The sequence below is a fragment of the Propithecus coquereli genome, unplaced genomic scaffold (genome assembly GCF_000956105.1).
Source record: "Propithecus coquereli isolate 6110/MARCELLA unplaced genomic scaffold, Pcoq_1.0 Scaffold351, whole genome shotgun sequence".
NCBI classification, from domain to species: domain Eukaryota; kingdom Metazoa; phylum Chordata; class Mammalia; order Primates; family Indriidae; genus Propithecus; species Propithecus coquereli.
Window position 1 is genome coordinate 2140622 of NW_012149186.1, and position 13153 is coordinate 2153774.

Here is a 13153-nt window from a genome sequence, read left to right on the forward strand (position 1 = left end):
GAGACGGTGTTAGGGGACTGAAGACCAAGGAATAAGGAAGGGACAGAACCTCAGATGTGGCTCATGGGTGAGATGGGGCTGAGGGCAGCAACCCTCAGAGGGAGTCGTGCTCAGTGTCTTCTTGGTGCAGGGTGGCTTCATGGTGGAGGAGGCCTCCAGCCCACCCAACATGGGGGGACAGCAGGGATGATCCAACCCCCACAGTTAGGTGGCATCAGGGCCTGGCTGTGGAGGAGCGGTGGCCAGGGACAGTACTGACTGCAGTCCCAGCAGAGTTAAGGCAATAAACAAGGCCACCTGTAGCAGCTCCTGGAAATGCCTGCAAAAGTTTACCACTGCCCATCCCGTCCTGATACCACACCAGCGGGGAAGGGTGAGAAACCAAATAGACAAGAAAAGAGGGAATCGGTAAGACATTTTTCCCTTACTAAGGCAGGACCCAAATCCCTTCTGTTGGAACTCAAGTGCCAAAGCCAGGCAGGAGCCCAGCCTTCACCCTGACCCACCCTGCACTTCTCAGCCTACCAGCCTTCATTTATGGCTTTGGACATGAGCGATAATATCTTCTTCTGCCCTTTAATTGATCATATCTGTTAGCTTTGTTTTCAAGATTCTAGATTCCTTGAAGTTAGAGGCTTGTTCTGGGATACTCTTGCACTTCGCAAACTCTAGGAATATTTGGTAAACTGAATCAGTCTAAAGAATGTGCTACTGTGATATCTAATTGGTGGGAAAACAGCACATGAGCTGGGAGAGTTAGTGCAGATCTTCCTTTCTTCTAGGTTTTGTGGGGTTTTTTTTAAGTTACAGGAAAACACATGCTCATTAAAAGTGATTTGGAAATGTAAAATGATAGAAAGAGGACCAAAAAAAAAAAAAACCCTCAGAGTTTTCCAATTAAAAGATTTCTTCCCAAGGATTAGAACTATGTTCCACTTTCCTGTATCTCTGGGGGGCAGTGAGTGGGCACTGGCTGGGCTGGAGGAAGACCTCACGACCTCCATGCTGACTCTCTGAAGGGCAGGATCTGCCCAATTTCTTTGGGTGGGTCTGCTGGGCAGTACCACTGGTCTGTCACACCGGACTGGACTTAGTTCTCTCTCTGGAACCTATTTGTAATATCAGCCTGAACCACCCTAAGCTTTACTTCCTCTGGTTTCTCTCTAGGACTTGTGTCTCGTGGCTCTCAGCCAAACACGGCAGGCACGTGGGAGCAGACCCACGCTCGCCTTTGCCATAGCTCCCTCTGCACGCAGCACCGACCTCGTCAGCCTGCCCTTGGAGAACAGGCCTTCAGTGCCACTGTCTTCCTGGACCTTCTCCAAGTCTCTTGGGTCCTTCTGGAAGTTGGGTAACCAGACTTGCAGGCAGTGTCTCAGGCCCAGACAAGTCATGGCTTGAATGTAAGGGTCAAAGAGCCCTATGTTGTACTGTGTTGAGCCATGGCTCTTCAGGGAACAACCTCAAAGTCGGTCTATTTACACCATTGTCCCTTTTGAAGGGGAGGCCTTGATGTATTTAAAGGACCCTAAAAGGCAACTAGAGAATCTGTTCAAAGATCTGAGTATTGAGGGGTTGAATTGTATCCCCCAAAATTCATATATTGAAGTCATAACCCCCAGTACCTGCAGCCTGCCCAGCCCAGGGACACTGCAGTGACCTTATATGGAAATAGGGTCTTTGCAGATGCAATCAAGATGTAAATTAAGATGACATCACACTAAAGTGGGCTTTTAATCCAACGTGACCGATGTCCTTATAAGAAGAAGAGAACACCACGCGAAGGCACAGACCCACAGAGGGAAATCAGCCTTGCGACAATGGAGGAGGAGACTGGAGTCGCGTAGCCGCAAGCCACGAAGTGCCAAGGATTACTGGCAACCACCAGCAGCTAGGAGAGAGGGCATGGCCCCCTGTTGGCACCGTGATTTTGGACTTCTGGCCTCTTGAATTATGAGAGCATAAATTTCTGTTTTTTAAGCCACCAGTTCTCAGTGCTTTGCACGGCAGCCCTAGCGAACTAACACACAGAGTGAATAGGATGCATCCCACAAACGGTGGGGCGCAGAAGTGAAGTGTGGAACCAAATGCATATGGCAGTAAACTTTACGAATAGGGTTTGCCCTTTCATAGGTCTATAAAAAGTTTTAAACTGTGCAGATATTTCATACATTCCCGAAATTTACCTTGAGCAACTCTGATTTTAAAAAAAAATAGTAGTAGGACATTGATTTTCCCAAAGAAAGTTTAGTCAATTACAGATTGACATTACAGGGCTTTATCAGGGATGACTGATTCTTGCCTCTAAGTCAGAGTCTAAATGTCTCGCCATTATGTCCCCACCCCAACCCAAAGCCCTCAGAAGGAAAATGCCAGGCTCATACTAAAACGACCTGCCAGTCAGCAGAAATAAATTGCACATAGCTAATAGTTAATCTAGGACTTATCTCCTGGCAGCTATATATCAAGAATGGGACCACTTAGGAAAATAAAATGATACTCAGTCCTGCTTTTTAAAGAAAGGTTCTATCAAGAGAAACCTTATCGTAGGTTTTCATAGGATTAGTCAATAAGCTCCAATGTAGTGCTCAAGGTGAAAATTTGGGGGAAACCCCTCAAATCACTTCATCATATCTGAAGCAATGAGTAACCAAAGGAGGCCAGCTGCCCCTCTTTTAATCCAGACTCTATTTGCTGCTCTGCCTCTTGAGAGCACTGCTGCTGAGACAAACTGCTGATTGGCCAAATCCTGGGACACTCTGTTGTCCTCAATGAAATGGAAAGTCACAAAGCCACGCTGGCTTATAAATAATTATTAGTAACAATACTTTGTTCAACCATGACATATCAATGCATCATGGTATTTGCCAGCTTTTAAAAGTGATCAGGATATCAGAATGCTAGAGTTGCAAGGGATATAGAGGATTGGTCATCTGTACTCCCTCCATTCCCTCCTGCCCATGCTCAGAAAGTCGGAATCCCGTGCTAAACACATACTGCGCAAATGAAGCAGGTGTCATGCCAAGTGTGCCCCAGGGCTTCGATAAACTTGTCACCAGCCTCCACAGGGAAATCGCAGCCATGACACTTGGTGCTGAACAGATTGACATAGTCTGAAACGAAAAACAGAGTGAGGACAGGCACCTAGGAGGGCAGTGAGGAGCGTCCTGGCCACATCGACCCAAGGCCAGGATACCCCCAAATCAGTGGGCAGTGGGTGAAACCTAGCTGCCTGTTTATCATGGCACAGACAAAATACACAGTTACATGACTGGGTTTTTTTTTTTCCAATAATTTGTACTGATGTTGTGCGGACTCAGGCTTAGTCACCACCTTGTGCTGGTTGGATTTGCAAACACTCTCTGAATTGTCATCAACTTTCTGCAAGGTGATCATCTCCTCTGCTTCTGTTGCCTCCGATATCCCAAACAGATCAATCCCCAAACAGATAAAAAATCCACATTTCCAAACAGCTATGCTTATTTTGGAAGAATGAGGATCCAAAAATTTTAAGAGTTATTGAATGTTCTTGCTTGGTCATTTTTCTGTCATTGGGCATTTGTGTTGACAAGTTTTCATTATTATAAACAGTATTTGAACTACTTTATTGGAGCATGTCCTTCTCCTCCTTCCCTACCCCTAACCAAGAAGATACTATTACTAGATATTATTTGTATAATAACGCTTTGCAGTTTACCAAGCATTCTCACACAAATGGGATTATTTACAAGTATCTCAATATCAAGGATGACATGTTTTCTTTGTACTTCCAGCACAATGCCTGGCACACAGCCAATACTCAATTCATATGTAGGAAATGAACGAATCAATCAATCAATCAATCAATGAACCTAATCTTCATAAAACCCCTCAGAGATTGAAGTATTGTTTTGTTTTGTTTTATAGATGAGGAAATTGAGACCCAAAGAGGTAAAGGGCCTAGCAGACGCCCTGGCTGAGACACAGTGGGTCGGGTCCTGTCCTCCCACACCATGGCAGCTGTACTCTTTGGCCCAAAAGGGCTGCACTTCTGTAGAACCATGCTCACTGCAGAACTTCTCTAAATTGTCCTAGAAAATCTCAGTCCCCTTTACGAAGCCCTCATCCCCCCACAAATATACTTTTCTCTCAACAGCTCTGCCACAATTGGCTTTTTCTTACAGTGATTTTCTGTTCATCTCCTTGCGGACGGGATGTCTGTTCGTTGTCTTAGACCACGTGCTCAGAGGCAGTGTGCCATGGGGTTACACACTTGGACTCTGAAGAAAGAGCGAGCTGGGTTAAATCCTAGCTCTATTAAGGAATTGTTCAAACCTGGGACAAATTGCTTCACTCCACAGGGCCTCAACCTTCTCATCTATATACTATATTTATAGTACCAAACTCATGGGGTTATTGAATGGATAAAATAAGATAATGTAAGTGAAGTACTTGGCACAAACACTCAAAAATGTTGGCTGTTATTTTGAAAGTCTTCATAAATGATGAAAGGAGGGAAGAGAACCATGATTTGAGTGCCTATTATGTTTCTTGCTTAATTTTCACACCAGCTCAGGGAAGAGATAATATTCCCATCTTAAAGATAAGCAAACTGCCCGGAGGGGTTTCATCACACAAGTTATATGGAGCAGCAGCAGGCTTGATGGATTCCAAAGTTCATCTTCCTTCCACAACTTTATGCTGTCTCCAGCTCCTTATCTACCTGCCTTTGAGCATTGATAAGTTATACTTATCATTTGCATGTTTTTTCCGACATATGGCTTCCCCTTTTGTGCTTAATTATAGTCTGTCACGCAAATACTCTTATATATTCCAGCCCAGCAATCTTAGAATACTCTGTTTCTTCGGTAGGCAGAGATGTATAGCCTCACCAGAGCTAAAGAAAACATTGTCCTGCTTCCTTTAGAAAGTTACAGCAGATTTGTGGTTCACTCTGTGCTCTGTAGGAACTTAGTGTGGGGTATAGGCTGACCCATATCCACCTGAGGACGAGCCCTGCACTCCACTTCCGACTCCTCTCTTGTCACTCCCAGTCAGTCTCCAGCTGCCCTGGGCTCTCTCTTCCACCCTCAGGCCTCTGCATAAACTACCTCCCGGCCTTGGAAAACCCTCCCCACTTTCTCTTCCGGAATCTCTGCCATCCTTTGGGCCACCCTTCTTGCTAGGAAGTTTTCATCCCCTTCCCCAACCAACAGAGATGAGATGGCCTTCCTGAGGGCTTCCGCTGGATTTCCCTCCTCCATCCATCCATCCATCCACCATGTCTTGACTGTCCATGTATACGCCGGCATATCACACAATGCTGTGTTTGCTTGAGGTTTTTGAAGGCAGAGACCCTGCTGTGCTCACGTCTACTCTCAGCTCCTTGCATGGGGACTGGCACAGAGTACATGCTTGATACACGTTTGATGGAGAAATGATGACCGGACAAAGACATGGTTCAAACAACCTCATTAAATAGTGATTCCTTCTTTCATTGCTTTTTCACACATTAAGCTCTTACAATGGCTTGAATCTATTCAAGCCTGGCCTGCCACTTTGTTTTAAAATTAGGTAGCACCACCAGGCACGGTGGCTCATACCTGTAATCCTAGCACTCTGGGAGGCCGAGGCGGGAGGATCATTTGAGCTCAGGAGTTGGAGACCAGCCTGAGCAAGAGCGAGACCCCGTCTCTACTAAAAATAGAAAAATTAGCTGGAATGGTGGCACCCACCTGTAGTCCCAGTTACTCAGGAGGTTGAGACAGGAGGATTGATTGAGCCCAGGAGTTGGAGGTTGCAGTGAGCTATAATGATGACACTGCACTCCACCCGGGGTGACAGAGCGAGACTTTGTCTCAAAAAAAAAAAAAATTTGGTAGCATGGGTCTGACCCTAATATTAATACATTAAAAAAAGTTGGTATTTTTCCTCATTTATTCTACAAAAAGGGAACCTCATTGGTATAGAATTAAGTCTGTGCATGGGCCTTTCCTACAAGGAACGTAATCTAGCTGCTTATTTATTTATTTATCTATTTATTCCTTCCTTTATTTCTCCCTTTAAGTCTTTCTAATTTTCTTTGACTCCTTTTTGTCCCAAGTTGAATTAACACCCTTGTATTTAATGGATTTTATTGTATTGTAAAAGAATTGCCATCCACGAAATCACAGATGCTCTGTGTTGAAAAAGTGCTTAGTGCTTTTCTAGAGTAACGGTTCTAAAACGTTAGCATCACATGGAGGGTTTTTAAAAACACAGTTTGCCGGGCTCCACTCCCAGAGTTCCCGATTCACCAGATCTGGGGTGGAGCCTGAAGATGCGAGTTCTAACAAGTTCTCAGGTAAGGTTGATGCTGGTGCTGGGAGAAACACTTCTGATTCCCAAACCTAACTGAGAATCAGAATCCCTGGGTGGGATGGAGTGACCTGAGAAATTCTGCTTCGGCAGGTCTGACGTAGGTCTGGAAATTTATCTTCTCTCCAGTTTTTAAAGCTCTCCAGGGGGTTGCGATGCCCTGCCAGCCGTGGGGACTGCACAGGCACCTGAGAGGGGCTGACCCTCCTACCTCTCTTACTTGTACGCAGAGCTTAGATAAAAGTGTCGGCTCATTGTGCAGCCGACTGAAGTGTTTTTCAGCGCAGACCCTATCATCCTGGCTCACGCTGCAGATTCCACAGGACTCCCTTCTGTATCTTCTTCCAAGTTGTTAATAAAAATGAAAACAAGACATCAAAATGAGATATCACCTCACACCCATTAGGATGGCTACTATGTAAAAACAAAAACAGAAAATCACAAGTGTTCATGAGGATGTAGAGAACTTGGAACCCTTGTGTCCTGTTGGTGCAGCCACCATGGAAAACAGCATGGAGGCTCCTTTAAAAAACAAAAATAACGTTACCATTTATCCAGCGATCTCACTTCTGGATATATACCCAAAAGGACCGAAAGCAGGGTCTTGAAGAGATGTTTGCGCACCCATCTTCATAGCAGTGTTACTCACAACATCCAAGAGGCAGAAGCAACCCAGTGTCCATTGAATGAATGGATAAACAAAACATGGTCTATTCACACAATGAAATATTATTCAGCCATAAAAAGATAGGAAATTCTGACACACGCTACATCACGGATGAACCTTGGGGACATTATGCTAAGTGAAACAAGCCAGTCACAAAAAAACAAATACTGTATGATTCCACTTATATTTTACGAGGTTTCTATAGCAGTCAATTTCACAGAAACAGAAAATAGAATGGTAGTTATTCTTATTGTGCCTATTTTACCAGGAGCTGGGGAGAGGGAAAAAGGGGGAGTTGTTTAACAGGCACAGAGTTTCAGATTTGCAAGATGAAAAAGTTCTAGAGCTTTGTTTCACCACAATGTGAATATACCAACAATACTGAACTGTACACTTAAAAATAGGTAAGATGGCAGATTTTACATTATGTGTTTTTTATCACAATAAAAAAAATGATGACGAGGTCAGAACCAAGCACAGTGTCCCACGGTATGACACTGGGGACCTCCCTCCTGGCTGACTCCAGTATATTTTACCATTTTCGGGCAGGTTAACGAGCCAGGCTTGACTTCACCTCACTGTTGGATCACCTAGCTCTCTTTTCTTTACCTTGTTCATAAGAATATCATTCTTTATGGCATTCAACAAACATACTAACCTTCTAGTACTTCTAAAATAAAAATTAGATAGTGTTAATTCCTTGCCTTAAACTTTTCAATGATTCCCATTGCCTAAGGAAGTGGATTGTAAATTGGGCTTCATGGAGAGCTCTGAGTCTCCTGGAGCCATTTCAGGGGCCACTCACATCGCCCACTTACCACGGGCACGTGCTTCGCTGAGAGCTTTGCTCGCATTTTCTGACTTAATCCTCACAACAGCCTCCGAACGAGGTGGTTTAGACGAGGAAACAGAGACTGGGAAGAGGGAAGGGCCTTTTCCATCATCACATAGTGCCCACGTGCGATTCAACCTGGGTCTCTCCAGGTACCTTGGTCTGAAGGTAAATCTGCTTTCTGTCTCCTCTTAAAACTAGACTGTCCTCTTCCTGGGTCTTCTTCTTCAAAACGTCATTTTAAAGAATCTTTAGGGGGGAGTTACTCTGAAGAGGAGCAGCTGACAGTGGAACTCTATTATTCTTTCATAAACCTCTGACACAAATTGTGGCTTATCACAAATTATGGAAGTTATAATGCTTTTAGTCCAAGAGTAACAGTGCTTTCATTAATTACCAATTAATATCATATGCTCATAAGCAGGGAGCAGGCAGCTGTTAACTTCTACCTTTACGGATAGGAAACTGAGGCACAGAGTAACTAGGCGACTTGTTTAAAGTCATGCAATTAACTTCGGAGCTGGAAAGAGAATTCCCCACTATAAGAACCCAAGGAGTTTCTTTTATAATTTATTGTCAGGGGAAATAAGTTTTATTTCGTTTTGCTTTTTACTTTGAGGAACTGAATGTTTTCTTCTTTCTGATTTTAAAGTAAATTAACTCACTGTGTTTCTGTTTTTGTCCTCAAATTTGCTACCCAGTCCGTGGCTGCAGCTCTGTTAGTCTTCACAATCAGCATGCTTGCGTCTCCCTCTTCTGATTTTCTAGTTGTTTAGTCTTAGCCTGCATGTCTGTGTTACCCTTGTTGGAACCTGCCTCAAATCCTTTCCGAAAGGGGCAGGCTATGAATAAACAAGTGAGTGAGTAGTGCTAGTCAGCCAGATCTCCCAACTGTCTGATAAATTGCTTTGCCTCCCGAACTTACAATGATTTACTCCATGTTTTAAGACGGCATATAGCATTCTTGGGGTATGGAGAAACTCTGAATTCAGAGAGTGAGATTACAGGGCTCTAAAGGAACATCAAGGTCTGATAAATGTCACAGGAGCAGGGGAAGGGGACTCTCGCATATCCAAGACTTTACACACCCTCTCTGGTTTAATCGTCACAACTCCAGAAGGCAGGTGTTTACAGATGAGAAAAGTGAGGCTCAGAGAAGTTTAGTAACTCACTCAGGGCTACAAGGCCAGCCTGAAGTGGAGCCAGGAATAGAACGTAGGACGAAGCACAGAGCCAAGGCCTTTTCAAACTAGACCTTGTGGTCTCCAAGTCAAAATGACCTGAAAGTTTCCCAAGTGGTTATAAGATGCCAACCTGGAATCCACATAGTTGATGCAGGGAAGGGAGAAGAGACCGTATGTGTAAAATAAGCTACAGACTCTGCCCCCACCCCTACCCCAGGAAAACTGCAACCAAACAGGCAGAGGAGATAGCTCAATTAACTTCCTTTGTGTAATATTAGCATGATTCTGCCATTAAAAACGAAAATAAAAACAAACCCTTCTCCCAGAAATAAAGGCCATCCAATGGTCAGATGTGAATAGATACAGGCAAGAGTTAGTTCCCTGTGCCTGTCACTTTCTCCCAGACTGGGGGGCTTCCTGCGTGTCATCGCAGTGCTCTTACCTTTCTCACAGTAGGGCTCCCCGTCTTCCATGTGGAAGAGGCTATTCCCGAAAGGCTTCTTGCAGGCTGCACAGACAAAGCAGGTGGTATGCCATGTCTGTCTCAGGGCGTGCATCACTTCCTAAGGGAAAGAGCTTGAGCTCAGGACAGAAAGGTCCAAGGGAGAGAGGGAGCCAGGCTTGACGTCCCCCAAGGCCCTGGCCACTGCCTGAGCACCCATCAGGGAACAGGGCAGGACAGCCCAGGAAGCAAACCTTGGACATGCTGAAGAAAAACCTGAGCGTGGCAGAGGAGGGGCTCCCTCTATCCAGGTGGGTGCCAGGTTCTATGCGTTCTTATATAAGCTGTGACGCTTAATCCTCCCATTAGGCCTGGGAGGGAGGTGTTACTTACTACTGCCATTTTTACCAAAGAGGCATGGAGGGCCAAGGCCACATGCAGGTGAGCCATGAGGCCAGGCTGTGCAGCACAGGCATGTAATCATCTCTTGCTTCAGGGTCATTTGCTCCCTAACTTGATGGCGGCCAACCGACTCCCTTCTAGGATAAGAACGGAGTTCTTTTCTCTCTTATACCAGCAATTTCTTGGCTTCCTAGTGGGGCTCCACAATCTTAGAGGGAAGGGAGAGGTTGGTCAGGGCTAAGGAAAAAGACAAGGTCAGAGCAGAGGGATGCTGCCCACTTACCCCCATGATTTTGGTGTTGCACTTGGCACAGATGGGCGCGAAGAACTGCTCGTAACACCGCTCACAGTAGACGTTGTTCTGCTCCTCCACGAAGCACATGTCTGCCAGGGAGGTCTTGCAGTAGGCACAGTTGAACTCTTCGGGGTGCCAGGAGCGGCCCATGGCTACCAGAAAAGGGCCCCTGGGGAAGCAGAGAACAGCACCTAATATGGCAGCCCCCAAATCTTGGAACCAGATATTTCAAGAATCCCAAGAACATTCAAACTTTTACCCAATAACTCTGACTTTTGTTGACTGTCCTAATGAAATAATGTAAAATTCAGAAAAAGCTCCATGCAGAAAGGTGTTCATTGTTGCGTCACTTATAGCAAAAGAAACCGGGAAACAACTCGGACGTGCACCAGCTGGGGTCTGGGTAGGCATATTACAGAATTCAGCCGACTACTGATAATTATAATAAGAAGAACAGTGACGATGCTGCAGATGGCTAGCATTTACTAAGTGATTACTCTGCAGGCACTATTCCAGAAGATTTTTGCATTCATTAACTTGTTCAAGTCTCACAACAATCCTATGAAGTAGGTATTATTATGATACCCATTTTCAGATAAGGAAAATTGAGGCCCAAAGAGTCTGAGCAACTTGTTCAAGGCCATAGGGCTGGTAAGTGGTAGAACCATGATACGAACTTGGATAGTCTAGTTCTAGGTAGTGGTCAGAACATTGGGACTCTGAGGTAATTGTTTATATTCTAATGTTTACTTTTCTGTGTTTTCTAATTTTTCTGAGTACGAATTACTTTATTTATAAATAAAAGTGTGGTTTTCATATATATAAGCTCACACCACACACATACACATATTCAAACACCACCGCCCATGGTCCCTGCCTTCTAGGTGTGAAACCGCCCATGGTCCCTGCCTTCTAGGTGTGAAACGACGGGTTTTCATTTGAGTATGGCAGATGCCCACCAAAGCCCTGTGCAGCAACAGGCCTGTTTGCGGAAAGACCCAGAAGCAACCCTAAAGGAAAGCTGGGTCAAACCAACAGCCAGCCAGCTTTCAACACGCCCAATAAACCTACTGACAACAAGACTGGTGATTCCCAGAACCCAGCCTTAGCCCAAGGGGGAGCGCCTGGCACCAGACACCCTCCTGGGAGCTTCCCCCACTTACCTCATACAATCCTCCCACCTCCCTAGGGAAGTGGGTGTCACACAGTTATGGCAGCTAAAGCTCAGAGAGGGTCAGACCAGATGGCAAGCCAGAGGGACCGGAGGCCACCATGCATGTGGCTTTCTCCCTATAGCCGCCACCCCCCCATCGCACCACCGCAGGCCTCAGAGTGTGGGGAAGCACGATGCATGCCCACCCTCTCAGCGCCACAGCGCGGGGGCACAGTGGGATCATACCGGATGACGCTGTTGCAGTGGCCACAGAGTGGAGTCCGGCTGCTGGCTGGGAAGCGCTCAGCCCTCTGGACGGTGCCCCTGGCAAGGGGGGGTGCCTGAGCTGGGCCCCCCCGGGGCATGACCTGCTTGCTGATGGAGGTGGTGCTCTTGCCAGGGGCAAATTTCTGAGAGAAGCTGTCATCTGTCACCCAGGGGGCACGGCTGGCAGACTCTGCAGGTCCCCCGCCGTAAGTTGCGGAGGGTGCAGGATTATAGCTGGGGGCAGGTGAGGGAGTATAGGCTGGTGCTGGGGATGGAGAGTAGGTGGGGGCAGGCGAAGGAGTGTAGGCAGGGGCAGGCGAGGGGGTGTAGGGAGTTGGACTGTAATTGGCCCCTGGGGACGGGCTGTAGGTAGAGGCAGGCACTGCAAGACAAAAATACCCAAAGAAAAATGTGTCAGGAATTCATTCTCCCAAATTCTCCCACCCCCAGCCAAAGATCTGCAAAAGGTGACTTTAATATGAGAGCAGTACAATTGCAATTTTTACAGGAGACTTGTTCCTGAACTTCTTGATGCCCCAGATTTGAATTCTCAGCAGGGAGCCCAGGGAGAGAAAGAGCAAGTGCAGCAGAGCTCTGGGAGCTGGACGGGGCTGGAAAAGGGATATAGCTATAAATATCTACAGCTGTGCAGGGTGGGGCCCAGGCCTTGGCTGCAGGAGGCCTGCATTAGACTGGGAGCGGGGGCGGGTCCCTAGGCCGGGAAGATGGTGGGAGTAGGTCAGCTCAGCTTGACTGGAGGATGCTTTCAGTTGTACACTGGAAACGCCTCAATTGGCATGCGTTTGCTGAACCTGGACCTAGTTCAGCCTTCGGCACAAAGCAGATGACCTGACAGCTGGGTTTTCGGGTTCAGGTTTCGAGTTTGGCTATAATTGCTTTTTTGAAAAACAGCTTGGCTTGATTTGTATTGGGGGGAAATGTCATCTTTGTTTGATTGGGGTGGGCGATCTTGAAGGGAGTCATCAGAGTGAGCCTGGGCAGAGATGCTGGGGGACAGCCCAGTGCAGCTGCTCACTTGGCCCATGGCTGCCCCTGGGGGACCCCTGTTCCCCCACATCACTTTGGTGGAAGCTAAGAGTGCGTTTGAGTGACCGTCTAGAGGTTACCAAAGAAGTTGGAGTGTAGGGAGAACACGCTGCCCCACTTCTGCTACCCCCTCCTCCAGCTCCCTGAAAGCAAAAAACCTTTCTGGGCTCACAACACAGAAAGAGCATCGCAGCTGATTACCCACAGCACCCTCACACCTAGGCCCTCAAAACCCAGCCAGGGAGACCCAGCTGTGTCCTGCACACAAGGTCCAGCTGGCCTCCCTTCTCAGTGAAGGAGGTTCCAGAAGCCTCACCTCACTTCGCAGTCTGCCCTTCTGTAAAGAGGCCTCATTCACCCCACTCCAGGAAGCATGTTGGGGCAGCCTCCCTCCCCATTCCTGAGCTCAGCCTGGGCAGGACAGACTACACTGAGGCAGCGCTCCGGGGCCCCAGCCTGGAGAGGAGGGTCTTCCTTGGGGCTCGAGACCCTGGTCCTGCCTCTGGTCTCTCTTTCCCCTGGACAACC

At 46.8% G+C, this 13153-nt stretch overlaps 1 protein-coding gene across 5 annotated transcripts in view; it reads right to left on the reverse strand.

The window, feature by feature from the left end:
- The window catches only part of LDB3 (LIM domain binding 3), a 74757-nt gene that overhangs the window by 5100 nt on the left and 56504 nt on the right, over window positions 1-13153 (reverse strand). For all 5 annotated transcript variants that reach the window (XM_012651287.1, XM_012651284.1, XM_012651286.1 and 2 more), the window contains 4 exons: window positions 11558-11960; window positions 10147-10327; window positions 9462-9582; window positions 2998-3113 (listed from right to left, as the gene is read on the reverse strand). In XM_012651287.1, the coding sequence (XP_012506741.1) occupies window positions 2998-3113; window positions 9462-9582; window positions 10147-10327; window positions 11558-11960 (821 nt within the window). The remainder of the gene's footprint in view (window positions 1-2997; window positions 3114-9461; window positions 9583-10146; window positions 10328-11557; window positions 11961-13153) is intronic.